We start from the raw sequence: 15,517 nt of genomic DNA, 5'->3' as shown, positions 1-15,517 counted from the left end.
AATAGAATTACAACAATTTATTTATTATTATGTACTTATCAATACATTTTAATGGTTGACAATTGGAACATAATTAATTAATAATTTGTACAAAACATTATCAAACTAATACTTATAACTTACCAAATACTTAAATTTAAATTATTGTGAGCATTAAGATTTAGTTGGTAAATATATAAACTCTAGTATTGGAAAAAACATATTCAAATAATCATTTAAATTCAATAAAACTAAAATTTCTCTCTTGTAATATAATTTTTGGTAATGTATACTTGAATATGTATCTAAAATCATTAAATCTTCATCCATAAATGTGTGTTTAAATTCACATTCACTTTTTAAAGTATTAAGGCTCTTTTTAACTATTTCTTTATAATAAATAAGATTGTCATTTGATTTAATCAAAGATTTGAGGCCTTCAAAAGCCAATTTCATGATATTGGATTGTTCTTGGTACACATTCGACTGATCATTAAAGAATGGATTTATGGTTTCATCAAATTCAGTGCGTAGTTTAATCTCGGATAACTGGTTCCAAAAACAGGTAAATGCAAGCCTTGAGTTTATTATACAAGACACTATTTCTATTTCAAACATTTTCCTTAGACATGTGTAAGGATTTAGTAGGGAAGAACAGTTATAACAAATGTAATTCACAAACCTTGTCATCTCAACCCGTACATCAATATCTTCATCTTGCAATAACTCAACTACTGCATGCCATACTCTGACATCATCCTTTAGATTTTTGAAATAATATAGAGCTCTTGAAGAACTACATCTATCAGTAGAATCATACAAATCACAATCAATGTATTTACACACAATTGGCAACAAAGTTAAACAAGCTTTACTGGGACATAACCAGCTAAGAACTGGTAGCATAGCAATAAAATCTTTTTCTGAGCATAATGTACATTTTTGTAATATTGCAGAAAAATAATTATCTTCTAGTTCTACTTCAATTTTAATATCTTCAAGATGCATGTTTAAAAGTACATCAATGTTCATGATAATTTCTTTTAATATGTCTTTGTCATCAACATCAAGACAATTGACCAATTTATTAATTAAAAGTAACACATCTTTGGGACTTTTATTATAATCTTGAAGACATCTCAAAAAACATATTGCTGTATGTTTGTCAGATTTCATATAAAATTCTAATAAACCTGACAAGTCTGATGATAGTGATATGTCATTTTTTATCATTAATTGTTTGACAAGAATATGGTCAATTGATGAACTTGAAGGAAGTGGATTTAATACTTCATGGTTAATTGAAATGTACATTGATTTACATAATGGAGGTAAATGTTCATGTGCAATTTTAAAAACCTGATACTCTTGATTTAATTCCATAAAATAAACATCTTTTAAATACTTATATACTGACATCAATCCATGTAAATGATTAAAACCTTTAAATTCTGGAAAATAAATTTCTCCATCATATTTTAATATTTCATTACTAATTTTATTTAGAGTTGATGATATTTCATTAACTTGTATTGTGTTGGCATAAGCTTGAGCTGCCATATTTCTAACAGTATATATTTCAAGAGCAAAACCAGTAGACCACAAATTAAAACGAAGATTTTTTAAAAACTGTTGATGGTCTGATGGTAACAAACTCCATGATTGTAGCTTTAAGCTCTTTAATAGAGACATGAAAGGGATTAAACGAGCTTGGCTTGAAAGTTTACAGTTTGTTTGTGACCATAGACATTGTAAACGTTGCATCAATCGTGGAAAATGGTATAGTAATGGTTCTAATGGTAAATGAGATAACCAACAATCATTGTTTAACCGATTTTGACCAATCAATCTTACTTGAAGAGAACTGAAGAACTGAAGAGCAGCATTTCTTAAAAAAATTACACCATTTATCAATAATTACAGGCGAAGAACAAAGAAATATTATTTTATCAAGCATTTTAGAGTATGTTATACACACATTTTCTTAGTCTTAAACATAACATGACAATTAACTTAATGATCAGAAGAAAATATTTTACATTGCTATTTTAAATATTAAAATGAATTGACCTATTATCAAATTAAAAGTTTAAAATATCATTTAGAGCACTTTGAAAGTTGTTTTTTTAATATTTTAGTTTTGAAATGTGTTATAAACATGCAAGTATAACGGTCCCCTATATTTACACAACAATTTTAAATTTACCTGATTGTCCAAAGTGGGGAATTGAGTTTATCAATACAAAGCATAATCATATCCTCCATGAAATAATATAAACTACCTGTAGAAATTGATGCATTTGAGACAATTGCAGTTAATAGATGTTGGGCTCTTGCTTGTGGTAAATCAACAATTGTATCAATACCAATACACACACTTTCTTTTGCTATATTGTATAACTGTTTAACACAATCTTTAACAGTGATCTAAAATTTCAAAAATATATGTATATTATTAATTATTATAAAATTAATTTTCAAAAGTATAGAACATGGGTCACCAAATGGCAGCCCGCAGACAAAGAATAAATAACACATATTACGACAACATTATATGTGTTATTATTGTAAATTATTATTTTTGTTAAATATTATTGGTTTTTAAATAATTTAAATATCTACTTAGAATTTTGATGGCCCATAAAAAATTTTCAGATTCTCAATGTAGCCCTTCAAAAATATTAATTGGTAACCCCTGGTATAGAAATTCTTAAGCAGCTACGTTTCAAATTTAAGTGACATTATTATTTTAAATTTAAACAGACAATTATTATTACATTTAAAAAAATTGATAAATATAAAATACAATTTAATGGATATACAGAAATACTGCAAAATTATACTTTCATACAACCAATTCTATAATGACAATTAGTGTGTAATTTATACATAGATTATAAAGTGATGTTTATGGTGTATTACTAAACAAAACTTCAAATTGATTCAATAGAGTATTTTTTTGCTTGAAAAAGGTTACAAAATAAATGGTGGAGATCTATAGTCTAAACCAGCGGTTCCCAAACTGTGCACCGCCGTGCGCTAGGGGCACCGCGAGCACTTCCTAAGGGCACCGTGGTCTACGTTAATTTGGTTATCAATGAGTATTTTTTTTTGTTCTGTCTTTCGTATTATTCACAGCAGGGCACCGTAGCTAAATTGGGTCAAAAAAAGGCACCGCGGAAAAAAAAGCTTGGGAACCGCTGGTCTAAAAATACATCAAAAAATATAATGTTTGATGAGTTATTAAACGAAACAAAAGTAATCTTTTGTGAATAATAAATATAATAATAACTTTTTGTCAAACAACCTTTTTTTAAATACATTTTTATAAATATTTTATGTAACATTTATAAGTTAATAAATAATTAAGTTTACTTTAATAATTTAAATGAACTTTTTTGTACGTCATTTTTGTAGAACAGTACCCGTTTTTAATAAAATTGATCTTTTTTAAATTAGCATTTTAAATACCTACATGGTAATTGGTAATTTTTTTTGGTATCCAGATATTTCACCGCAAATAATTCACTGTGTGTACAATTCTCGTAATTATTTTATAGATAATGATTTCACACAACATACTAATATCATAAAATTAATTTTTCAGTTGGTACTTGGTATCTATAAATTAAATTCCGGCATAGTATTTTTTATATGATAGGCCACGATGTAGAGAAGATTCTCTACATCGTGTGATAGGCAAAGTTGAGCAGTATATAACTGAGTATATTCCATGGGCATAAAAAGAAAATTGTGACTATGCTGAAAGATTAAAAATTGTGTGCGATGACTATCGTATATCAAAATATAATTACTTAAAAGATTACTTAAGAAGCATAGCCTATAATTTTTTATATTTTAGATTCTGAACGAAGTGATGAACGTCTTGATTTTACAATGATGTGTGTTTTTATTTTTATTTTTGTGTCTGTCATCACTTTTTGGAGTAGTAATAATGCTTCGATTTTTGACTTCAGCCCATCTTTAAAAAGGAAAATTCATCTAATTGGTACTTTGGGGAGGTCAAAGGTAAAAAATCGTTAGTCACAATTTTTGTTTATAAGCATTTAAAGTTCAAATATTTACGAAATATATCAAAATCGCGAAAATTTGTAAGGAATTTTGAAGTTGAAAATTCATAAAATTTTTGTGATTTATACTTAAGGTTCAAAAATCCAATACGTAAATCCATAGTTTTTTCTTTAAGTAATTGTTAAATAAATTCTAGCGTCAATAAAGGAAAAATTTTATGAGCTTAAGAAATTTAGTTTTTTACGAAATCGCGTAAAATAACGATATATTACAATTTAAATATAGGTGATATTATGATATATCCTGCTAATTACAATTATATCAGTCGTTGCATTCAAATTTAACACATCCATTATAGTGACCTACTCTCCATCACTACTATATAGCAGAGCGATACCCACTTGCCCACTTTTTTTATTTAATTATTTATATAGGTAGTAATTTATTGTAATATTTTTTTTAGATAATATGTAAATGTAAGTACATACAAAAACAAATTTATACTTTTTAATTTAATGAATTAACTCAGTGAATGACTTTTTTTTCACTGAAGTGACTTTTTTTCGATCCTTTTTGAAATGAAACTTCTTTACAGAGGGTACAAAAAAAAAGACGACAGTCGGTCGTCACGGGCCGCCGTTACAAATTGCCGGCCTAAAATTTTTATTTATAGCTTTTATTTTGTATTGTATCTTCACCACAAACGACTATGATACCAAATAATTTATTATATTATTAAAAATATTAATTATTATTATATTTATTAACTTATATTTAATAACCCTTGCCAGTGGTTTGTTTTATTTTAGTAGCCTTCAACCCTTTCCATTGGTTTGTCGTTCTTCGTTGTGTGAGTACTATTACATTTTAAAAGTAAATTTATAAAAATAGAAATATTTTAGTGGTGAATATAGTTTATTGACTAAACATTTTCAGCATTTATATTTAAAAAAAATGTTGAACCCCCGAAATTTTTTTCAGTTACGACTGCCTGGACCTATGTCAGATGCAGAACGTTCATGACAGTATCGTATTCAGAAACGTGAAGATATATTGCAAAATAACCCGGATGCTATATTAACATTATCTCTTAGTCCTGTATCTGATACAAAATTTGCACGACAGCTTTGTATATGGAATAGACATTTATAATTTTTTAATATATTTTAGTTTTTTTCTATAAATGTAATTAATGTAAATAAAAAATGTTGTGGTTAACAGTATAAAAATATAATACAAGCCACAAGGTTCCTCACAAGTAGTACATACTGTAAGTAAAATTCTAAAACAATTTAAAATTCTTTTTATACTCAATGCCCATACTACAATACCTGTTAATTTTAATTATGATCAAATTTCTACAAATTAATGCTAAAAAAAACTCACTTTGTTATTTGTCACAATCGCATGAATAAGATATCTTACTCCAGCTGATCTTCTTGATATTTCATCTTCTGGTTTCATACAATTAATATGGTCAGTTAACATATTTTGACACCAATTTAGTGATTCTTTCCAATGCTTTATTATTGTTCCAAGTGATTTGCAAGTGGCTTCCATGGCACCTTTATGTCTACACCTAATTAACACATCTGCTATCATATCTGCACATCTTTTGATTTGAGTATTTTTATATTGTTTATTTGAAATATCACTAATTGCTAACATAACTGCATATTTGCTTGCAACATCACAACAAATCTGTGAACATTTTCAATATTTAATGAATGAAAAAACTAATGTAAATTTATAACACGTTTATAAATACTTTAATATTTATCCAAATGAAATTTAATAGAAATTGGTTTGTTGGTATTTGAACATTATCTTGGTTTGATGTACGTAAACTACTTAATGCATCATCCATCTGAGCAAAAGATGGTGCCTCGGTTTTACCTAAATAAGTTGATTAAAATAAAAATAACAATAACAATATTATGATTTATATATAAAAAATGTACCTTCTGCGTCCACCCTAGAAGATAATGTGTCCAGCATTAGATTCAAATTGTCTTCAATCAAATTTAACATGGCCTCAATCTGAGTTTCATTTAATTTATTTTTTTCTGGAGAATTTTTTTCGAATGATAAATTGTTTAATACATCTAATAAACCATAAAGTGTACCATGTGTCACATTGCTCACAAAATTATCCTTTAGTCGTTTCTCTTGTTTTTTTGCTAAATCTAATATATGAGCAGACATAGATGAATTGCTTATGTTGAATATATCAATTTTAAGTCCAGATTTGTAAGCCAATGTAGTTACTGTATATATTATAGTTGAACCACTTTCATTTTTATAAAATAAAGGATCATAACACAAGTTTAAACCAAGTTTCATCCAATTATTCAAGTACATTTTGTCTTCTTTTACAACACTAAAATATGACACTAGTATTTCACTACATGTTTTTCTTATATCTTCAGAGTCTAATAAATTTGTAAAAAGTAAATGTCTACATGAATATGAAACATAATCATTGTTTTTATACTTAAGTATAACCAAATATATTTTCAGTGATGTAATTTTTCTTTGGTAATTTGAACCAGGCACCAAATTTGATAAAATGAATTTATGCAACCTGTTCAAAAATGTGAGTATAATTGTATTTTGTTTCTTACACTTGCGTAACATATTTTCTAATCCAAAAATAAGCTTTGTTCTTAGAGTTGAACAGTTACTATTTAAATTGTCAACAATAAAATTGTAAATTAAGTTCAATACATCAGTTGATAACTTTGAAGAACACAAAATAGTGAATGCTACAGATCTTATTTTAGTATCACCAGAATTCAAAGATGCGTCAAGTGTTTCTTGAACATTTTCTACTTCAGTGTTATAAATCATTCTTAACACAGATATTTGAAGATATAAATCTGATTTTGATTGATTATTCATCTTTTCATATAACATTAATAAACTGCCAATATGTTTAGATTTCATTAGAGGTAATAGATACGTCACAAAATTGTACCTAGTTAACCTGAAAAATTTAATTAATTAACATCTAATTTAATTCAAAACAATATACTTTTAGACAACTTTAATATTTAAATTTTAGAAATTAAATAATAGTTAAAAGTGCATGAAATCTACATTCAAGTTCAAAATTTTACAAAATATATAAATTACTTTGTAATTAAATTTCATAAAATTTTCAATTTTAACATCTAATTTTAATTTAATGGAAAATACCACATATTCTTTTCATTGGAAATAAAAAAAAAAAGTTTAATTTAAAACAAATTATTACTTTGTGACTATAATATCTACAAAGGGTAGTGTGTTAATTATAATACTTACTCAGAAATACTATTATTAGTAATCAGATAACTAATAATTGGCTGCATGACTAAAGTACAAAAATCATCTTCATTTAAATCTTTAATAAATGTTTTGTACAGACCCATACAAGGAGACATCAAGTATGGTTCATCCAAACATTTCCACATTGAAATTGACAAAATATCATACTTCTCTAAAATCTAAAATTATACTAAGTAATAAACCAATGATACATTACAATTTATGAGCTATAAAATATTTTAGTATATACCTTTTTGGCACCATATTTCGAAGCAATGACAGTCAACATATAAAACTTAATCCGCAGAGACCACGATATTTCCATCATAACTATATTTAGTATATAATCTAAATCTTCAAGATCTAAACACTTTTTTAACAGTAAAATACATTGGTCATGAATTGATGGTAAATAATGATTCATTTGACCCATTAAGACCTTATAAATATATTTTGATGATATTTTCCACTGATCTTTTGTTATAACGGTCATACATTCCGTTAAATATTTTAAAGCTTCTAAATTTATTTCAGAATGGCGGAAGCACAATTCACAAATAGTTTCAATTGAATCATTTATACAATTCAATTGTTTTTCAAATTGAAAACATTTAACAGCACCAACATGAATAAGCAAACAATATTGATCATACTTTTCTGATGGTAATTTAAATCTTTTATCTAGACTTACAAAATCAATAATATTAATACCATTATTGTCTGATTCATCTATTTTCTTGGGTAAGGTCCATTTATTCTTCTCTTTATTATTAGATTGTTGTTTTATTATATTTTGATGACTCAAATAATATGTTTGATATAAAATTTGAGGAAGAAAACTTTGATAGTCTGATGCATATTTTTTATAATCAACTATATCTATTATACGAAAATGAATATTTTTTAAAATATCTTGGCATTTTTGGTTTTTTATACAGCAATCTACATCACCATTAATACTTTTTTGAAGAAAAGTATTTAACTCCTAAAAAATAAACATATTATTTAATAAAATATGTATATAGCAATTGTATTATTAAAAAATTGATTTAAATACTGATTAAAATATATTCAAAATAAATTTATAAAATATAAATACTTTTAGGTAATAAAATAGTTAATAAATAAAACATATTTTTATAATTGTATTAATTTTAAAAAATGTATATTTTTTTTTATACCTTGTATCATTGTAAATATTACCCAAAATAGTTAAAAAATAATTCATTAAACTATTAAAGTTATTAATTTTTAAATTAGCATGTATTTTAACATTAACAATCCTTAAAACATAAGACTTATTATTTAAGAAAGATATTTTTTGGTATTTTCTTTTTGCTAATTCAAAATGATGCTCAATTAGTTGTAAATTTGATTTACATAATACAAAATATATGTATATAATTGATTTTGTTGTTTTTTGATTTTATGCTATTTTGTTATTTACTCCTTACACTTTTCTTCAGACTACATAGTGATCAATGACCGCTCTTATTCTATACTTCTGTGGGGCTCTATAGGTAGAAGACCTTTTCATTACTACAACAGCTATTTTCATATACAAGTATAGTTCCTATAGTTCTATAGTGTTCCAAAATCCAAACTATATAATATACTAAATACTTACAGTCATAGAAGTATAATTGTAATGAAAATTGTTTTCAAATACTTCGATACTAAACTTGTTAAGTAATTCTTGAAATGACAACATATTTGAAAGAATATTATAGTTAAAACTGAAATAAAATAAGATTATTTTAGATAGTAAAAATATAAACAAAAGTATTTTAATTAAAACACATTTGATATGAAATCCAAATGGTTTAGTATGTAAATTAAAAGACAAATAATTAAATAAGTAATAACTGTAATAAATATTTATTGGTTTAACAATTGTTGTTTCATAATACAAATTTAAACAATTTTTATCTTTGTTATATTTATACATAACATTTAGGTAATTATTATATTATATTTAACTTTTTAACACAAGAAAGATAAAAATGAAGAAATATTATAAAATTAAATATAAAAAAAACTAATTTCAAATAAACTATTAACTAGTTTGTTACCTACCAATTAAACTAACATCATAATTGAATATAATATTATATTAAGTACATCATTTTTCGTTTAAAGGTTCATAACCATCTTTTTCCATTTTTTCTTTAAACTTCAAGTAGTTATATTTTCGATCAAAGTGTTTTACCTGAAAAATTCAATTAATTATATATTTTTTCAATTTAAATAAAAAACATATATTTTAAAATTACATAAACATTCTTTGAACTGAATTTATATTAGAATCAGTAGGTAATTTAAATTGCAATAAAACTGTAACAGCAATTTTAATATATTTGAACATAAATTTACCCATTGAACAGGACAAGATGACTCGTATATTAGTCTAAGATCAGTACATTTGTCGGCGTTATCATTATTGGAACGCAAACATTCCCAAAAATTATCACGAGACAGCCAACACTTAGTGCGTTCAGTTTTGGATAAAAATTCTTCTTTGGAGCTCATTCTAAAAAATACAATAATAAATGTTGTACAATATGATTACAAATGTCTATGTCACAAATGTAGTATTCAAGTTAATATAATACAGCCTATTCATAACTTACAAGGTATATAATCTTTAATAATTTACCTATATATAAAACTTGAATCAAGTCTTAAAGCATTGATTCAAAGTTTTTTAATAAAATATAAGAAATAATTACTGAATTTGAATTAGAATAATTTAACTATTTAATTCGTGTACCTATTTATAAGTTATGACGTTCATTTGGTTCATCAGAATATTCAGAACATTGCACGAAGAATAAAAATTACGGGCCGATTATAATTTTTATCTTATCATAGTACATCGTGGTTTTTTGCATGGTTTAATCACTAGATAATAGATATAACCCTGAAACAACCACAGATAACAGAAAGTTAAAAAAGTTAAATCGTGGTTACAAATTGATACTTTATAGCTTAGAGTAATAAAACTTTAGTTTAGTTTGTTTAAGCATTCATAAATAAAAAAAAAATTATACTTTTTAATGTAATCCACAGAACTATAGACTACGAAGTATACTCAATGGTAATTTCATAGAATATTTGGCACCAAATTTTATCACAATTTCGATTATCTTTCCCGCCATTTGTCGTTCATCGACAAACAGTTAAAAATTATTATTTAAAAATAAGACTGTACAACGGTAGAAAAATTCAAAAATATTTATTTTAATATAATAACTATGAAGTAGGCATAACAAATTATCATGGAAATAATTATATTATTTTATCATCAAAAAATATAGCTATCTTATAATTTAATCTATTCTGTGATATTATGTTCAATTGTTCTAGTAGAAAGTGGGAATTTGGAATTAGGATTTTTTATTATTAAAAACTAGGTATTAATATTAATTATTATTATATTATGTATATTAAAAGTAGATATTATAATGATAGATGAATATAATTGAATATACTGAATATACTGAATTTAAGTATAAGTTTAGAATAGTCCATTTAAAATGTAAAAATAATAGCTTTAATAGCTACCCTAAGGTATAATAATGTAGTAAATACTAGAGTAGGTACCTAATAAAAATGTATATAACACTAAACACAAGGTTACACTGATACTCATAATTAAATTAAAAGGTATGTAAAATGATAATTACATAAATACTTTTTGTCCTTATGATATCTAATCCATGGGTGTTGATGTTAAAACAAAAAATATGCCTAGTATGTATGATCAATTCAAACAATTGACAAACATGGGTAATTATTTTATACTGTTAAAATGGTTACAATTTAGAAAGGTGACAGATGGAAAAAAATTATGTAATATAATCTGCCAAAATCAATAATTTAATATAATATGTATAATATAAATATAAATATTTTGATATTTTATATTTATTTGTGTTTTTAGTGTAAGTTGGCTTGTGAGTTTAATTTTAAATAATAGTAATTTCAGCATATAGGTATTATTTTTTTATATTTGAATAATTATTACAAATTGAAAACATAATTACAAAAAAGTGAGGCTTAAATGATGCTAGTAGATATTTAAGAACAAGACAAATTAGTAGCCTTAAATAGTTAAATGTTAAAAAAACTATTTTTAAAGGAATTATAAACTGTTTCTCCCTTATTTAATCGATCAAATTTTAAACAGACATTAAAAGGCATCAAATAAATGCCATGAAATATTTTATCAACTATGTCTATAAAAAGTTTTTCTTCTGCAAAAAATTACCCACCAAATATAATTCAAGGAACAAAATAAATGTTTTACTGCTACACAGCAAAATATTATGTAATTATTTAATTTTTAACAATATTTAAGAAGTCAATGTCTCCAAATTAAGATTTGAATAATCAAATTTCCTATTGACTGGCTTTATTCTGACAGGAATTTTAACTTCGTTAAATATAAAGGTGAGCTTATTTATTAAAACTAATAATACAGATACAGAATAATGTTGAGTATTTGGAAGTATTTGGAATTCTATATTCCAAGTCATTTGGAGTATTAGCAGTTACCACTTACCAGCAGTGACATACTTAGACCTAAATTTGGAGAGGGAATTTTTAAATAAACAATTTGGATGACCAAAAATATACATCTCATAAGAAATTAATTCTTCCTAAAAAAATTGTTATCCTCCCCATCGTTTGTATGCCACTAAATACCAAGTATATTTGTTTATGGTAGGTACTACTCTATAGATAATAGGTCTATGGGTACTACCCATATCTACCTAAAACAATCACAATGATAATATCATACAAACCTGGACGGCTGGACCCTGGTACAAGTAATTTTAATTTATGTTATAGAAAAGATCTTCTGTATACCTTATTTTGATTATAGTAACCAGTTGATTTCACAAAACATAATATCTTTTAACTTTTTAACTATCCTAACAAATTTAATAAAAATAAATAACAATAAAAACATATAACTAATTGAAAAAATATTTTTATATAATAATACAATAAAGTAAAGAATCTTAAGAAATTATCATTAATTGATTGCACTTGTGACAATTTATTTTAAATTTAAAATAAAAAAATTATATTATGTTGTGATTAAAACCATCCCTGATTTTTTAAAATTTAAAGCCATAAAAGTAAATTAATAACCAGTGATTCTAATAAAAGTTCAATTTAACATTACAAACAAATTATTTAGTCTAGGTTTTCAATTTTTGATTCCAATAAACGATACTATAACCAGTGATCACAATAAGCATAACTTATTGTATTACCATTGATTATAAATAGTATAAAAGATTTGCATAATAAATATATATTAAACAAAGTTGTATAATTTGTAATTTTCTTACATAAATACTTAAAAATTTGTTAATATTTTAAGAAAAAAAAAATAATTTAGGACTTGTATCAAATATTAACAATGAAAAAAAATACGCACAATGATTAAATTATAACTGCAATATGCTAATGTTTAATACTATCATATTATTTCTTCAAAGTTTGATGCATTTATAGGTTGTTCATTTATTTGTTGTACATCTGTATGAATTGAAACAATATGTCGTCCAGGTATCATTACTAAGCCTAAAAGTCGAGATTCTCCAGTATCTAAATCTAAACACATAAAGATAATTTATAAAAAATTTAAAATCATAAATGATTTAATTTGTTTTCGTAAGAAGCTTACCTTTTTCATTAAAGTATTCATAACATGTACTAAGTATAATATGGGCATCTTTATCAGTACAAACAAATGTTCCTACTAAAATGCGACCATCTATTAAATTGACTTTCATTTGTTGATTCAACCAAGACATAAGTTTTCGTCTTCCTTCAGAATGTACTCGCTCTGGCTAAAATAAAAAACACAATCATACATTCAATTTAATATTGACATCCTATTTTTAAAGTAGAATATTAAACATATTGCTTTTTATCAGTAATCACCCATATAATCCATTAAATCAGTATTTTATAAGTAATAATTTATATCACAGTGGTGTAGCCAACCAGGGGGAGGGCATCAAGAAAATTTAAAAATTATTTTAATTTTTAATGATCTATGGAAATCGCTATGAAAATCTAAATTGTACCATACAAAAATTGATCAGCCCTCCCCAAAAAAAAAATCCTGGCTACGCTACTGATATATCAATATAATAAAATAATTAATTTTTATGATTAACTTACCAGATAGTTGCATAATTGAGTTTTCTGAACATTTTGATTATCTGTTTCCATTTTCAAAAGCCTGAGGATTTCATAAATTCCGTTTTTAGTAATAATATAAATTAAGATTAGCAAATAGAAAATGCACAAGTGACAAATGTTCACACAAATACAGTACAAATAAAATTAATCATAAATTAAACATAAATAATTTTTTTAAGTATCAATACTAGTATCATAAATATTGTTATTGTAGATAGATTTCCATTTAGTAACCAAATGAAAGATTAAATTAAAATTAATAAATGCATTTTTTACCTTAAAATGCTACAACTAATATAATGAATGTTTGCAGTTTGCAGATAAATTTGAAAATATTTTCAATTTCAATTACACTGTTATCAATTTATCATTGTTGGATTCTGACTTGCGAAGATAGTATTATTATTATTATTATGGTTTATCTATAACCACAATTTATGATAATATACATTATATTATACATATACATTTTTAATAGTGCTATAACCGGGATTACAGTATTACACTAACATGACTGGAAACGACATGGTAATCAAAAAAGAAAAAACTAAGTTAATTGGTCTATGCCTCCTCCTCTGTTATATTTTTAGACTCAAAAAGAAAAAATATTTATTATATTTATATTTTATATACCATGTACGTATCTATACTCTATAGTAGGTATACCTACGTGCGTTCAGAACCGTTGAAATACTTACTTTTTCATAGAATACTCAATACCTACAGGCTACAACCTAACCTATGATACATACATCATCAATACATTAATATTGAAACTTGAAACTGTATATTATAGGTATCCTAAAATGCTGTACATAGATCTGTAAATCATAATTTTAGTATAGTTGTAACTTTTAAAATGAAATATGTCTCTTTTTGTTTTTTAAAAATATTGTATAAAAAATTTAAAACAACGGTTAGGTACGATAAAAAAATATCAAATTTCAGGGTTCTTTGTATTGTCTAAATGTCTTTGCAGACTTCCAATATTTAAATTAACTGGCTAACTACAATAGTTAAAATTTATATTATTGTTCATAGTTTATTAGTTTAATGCCATTGAAAAATGTACGTGTATTTGCTTTTATTATATACTAGCTACTAGCTAGTAAGTATATTACTGTAATATATTAATATTATGTATCTGTACTCTGTAGTATATATAATGTATAATATGACGTGTCAATGATAGGTATATAATATTATGTATTTACTCGCATATTCGCATTACAAACAAATTGACAGCCAACACTCTCGACAGGTGTCTGAATGTCTGATCCAATCTATTTTAAAATTTGTTTATAGGCTGTTGAGTACTTATTATTTAACATTTTCACGAAATTGAGAAAAAAAATAATAATATTATAAAATTAGTTTTTTGTAGACGTGTGTTTATTGTACCTATAGGTATTGTAATATTGTAAAGATACCTGTATAGCTAATTTATTATACAGTAAATTCCCGTTACAACGAATACCAATACAACGAAAAATCCCGTTATAACGAAAGCCATAGAAGTCCCCTGCCGAAAAGCAGTGCTTATAAAGAGCTTATTCGAATTTTCGTTACAACGAAATTAATATAATATTCTTATTCCATAAATATTTTAATTTTTAATCTGTTAATTAATAAAACGTTCATAGGTTGTTATTATTATTATATTTTAGTTATAATAACTATTAATTAATTTCGCAAAACAAGTAAAATGTGGCTAAATTATTTATATATTATTTGATATTTAGACATTTAGTATAAACTAAATAACGCTTATGGCCTCAGCTGTCGAAGCAAAAATTTAAATTTCAAGATCAATAAAAAAAAAAAAAAGTATAAACTAAAAACTTTGCGTACTAAAAATTGTATTACTTATTTTATTTATTATTATTTAAAACATGATACTTAGGTAGTAGGTACCTACTTAGTTCAGTAAAACGTAGCCATGTGGAGGAATGCAGTTGTGTTGTTATTCTTC

At 24.8% G+C, this 15,517-nt stretch overlaps 3 protein-coding genes and 1 long non-coding RNA gene across 7 annotated transcripts; 1 reads left to right on the top strand and 3 right to left on the bottom strand.

Moving 5' to 3' along the window:
- Nucleotides 1-2: 2 nt before the first annotated feature.
- LOC132917638 (uncharacterized) lies at nucleotides 3-9,529 on the bottom strand. The gene is made up of 9 exons (XM_060978468.1): nucleotides 9,397-9,529; nucleotides 8,948-9,056; nucleotides 7,571-8,305; nucleotides 7,318-7,499; nucleotides 5,973-6,997; nucleotides 5,780-5,907; nucleotides 5,398-5,712; nucleotides 2,186-2,406; nucleotides 3-1,867 (listed from the first exon to the last, which is right to left on the bottom strand). Exons 2-9 carry the CDS (start codon nucleotides 9,029-9,031, stop codon nucleotides 154-156), a joined length of 4,404 nt encoding a protein of 1,467 aa, XP_060834451.1. The 5' UTR covers nucleotides 9,032-9,056; nucleotides 9,397-9,529; the 3' UTR covers nucleotides 3-153.
- Nucleotides 2,400-5,173, top strand: LOC132917644 (uncharacterized). The gene is made up of 2 exons (XR_009660314.1): nucleotides 2,400-4,861; nucleotides 4,993-5,173. It is a non-coding gene; the product is annotated as an uncharacterized LOC132917644 (long non-coding RNA).
- LOC132917643 (cytochrome c oxidase assembly factor 6 homolog) lies at nucleotides 9,171-10,240 on the bottom strand. Of its 4 annotated transcripts, XM_060978476.1 has the most exons (4): nucleotides 10,091-10,215; nucleotides 9,951-10,000; nucleotides 9,694-9,850; nucleotides 9,171-9,529 (listed from the first exon to the last, which is right to left on the bottom strand). In XM_060978476.1, the coding sequence occupies exons 3-4, from the start codon at nucleotides 9,847-9,849 to the stop codon at nucleotides 9,443-9,445; spliced, it is 243 nt and encodes an 80-aa protein (XP_060834459.1). In that variant the 5' UTR covers nucleotide 9,850; nucleotides 9,951-10,000; nucleotides 10,091-10,215; the 3' UTR covers nucleotides 9,171-9,442. The 4 variants fall into 4 exon arrangements, with proteins under 4 accessions (XP_060834459.1, XP_060834458.1, XP_060834457.1 ...); XM_060978475.1 differs by lacking the exon at nucleotides 9,951-10,000 and having other exon boundaries at nucleotides 10,091-10,240; XM_060978474.1 differs by having other exon boundaries at nucleotides 9,951-10,214.
- Nucleotides 10,241-12,630: 2,390 nt separating this feature from the next.
- Nucleotides 12,631-13,966, bottom strand: LOC132918228 (N-alpha-acetyltransferase 38, NatC auxiliary subunit). Its single transcript, XM_060979360.1, has 4 exons — nucleotides 13,822-13,966; nucleotides 13,525-13,585; nucleotides 13,022-13,187; nucleotides 12,631-12,948 (listed from the first exon to the last, which is right to left on the bottom strand). Exons 2-4 carry the CDS (start codon nucleotides 13,573-13,575, stop codon nucleotides 12,815-12,817), a joined length of 351 nt encoding a protein of 116 aa, XP_060835343.1. The 5' UTR covers nucleotides 13,576-13,585; nucleotides 13,822-13,966; the 3' UTR covers nucleotides 12,631-12,814.
- Nucleotides 13,967-15,517: the final 1,551 nt, after the last annotated feature.

Source organism: Rhopalosiphum padi, chromosome 1 (genome assembly GCF_020882245.1).
Source record: "Rhopalosiphum padi isolate XX-2018 chromosome 1, ASM2088224v1, whole genome shotgun sequence".
Lineage (NCBI taxonomy): Eukaryota > Metazoa > Arthropoda > Insecta > Hemiptera > Aphididae > Rhopalosiphum > Rhopalosiphum padi.
This window is presented reverse-complemented; position numbering and strand designations above follow the sequence as displayed.

What these genes read in the sequence shown, in the direction of transcription:
- LOC132917638 (XM_060978468.1), bottom strand. Translation starts at nt 9,031, where the DNA reads ATGTTGTCATTTCAAGAATTACTTAACAAGTTTAGTATCGAAGTATTT. An exon ending in ACAATTATACTTCTATGACT is followed by an intron (nt 8,306 to 8,947) that starts GTAAGTATTTAG and finishes TTTATTTTTTAG; the next exon opens with GAGTTAAATACTTTTCTTCA. An exon ending in TTCTAGGGTGGACGCAGAAG is followed by an intron (nt 5,908 to 5,972) that starts GTACATTTTTTA and finishes CAACTTATTTAG; the next exon opens with GTAAAACCGAGGCACCATCT.
- LOC132917643 (XM_060978475.1), bottom strand. Translation starts at nt 9,849, where the DNA reads ATGAGCTCCAAAGAAGAATTTTTATCCAAAACTGAACGCACTAAGTGT. An exon ending in CATCTTGTCCTGTTCAATGG is followed by an intron (nt 9,530 to 9,693) that starts GTAAATTTATGT and finishes TGAATTTTTCAG; the next exon opens with GTAAAACACTTTGATCGAAA.
- LOC132918228 (XM_060979360.1), bottom strand. Translation starts at nt 13,575, where the DNA reads ATGGAAACAGATAATCAAAATGTTCAGAAAACTCAATTATGCAACTAT. An exon ending in CTCAATTATGCAACTATCTG is followed by an intron (nt 13,188 to 13,524) that starts GTAAGTTAATCA and finishes TTTTTATTTTAG; the next exon opens with CCAGAGCGAGTACATTCTGA. An exon ending in TGAATACTTTAATGAAAAAG is followed by an intron (nt 12,949 to 13,021) that starts GTAAGCTTCTTA and finishes TTATGTGTTTAG; the next exon opens with ATTTAGATACTGGAGAATCT.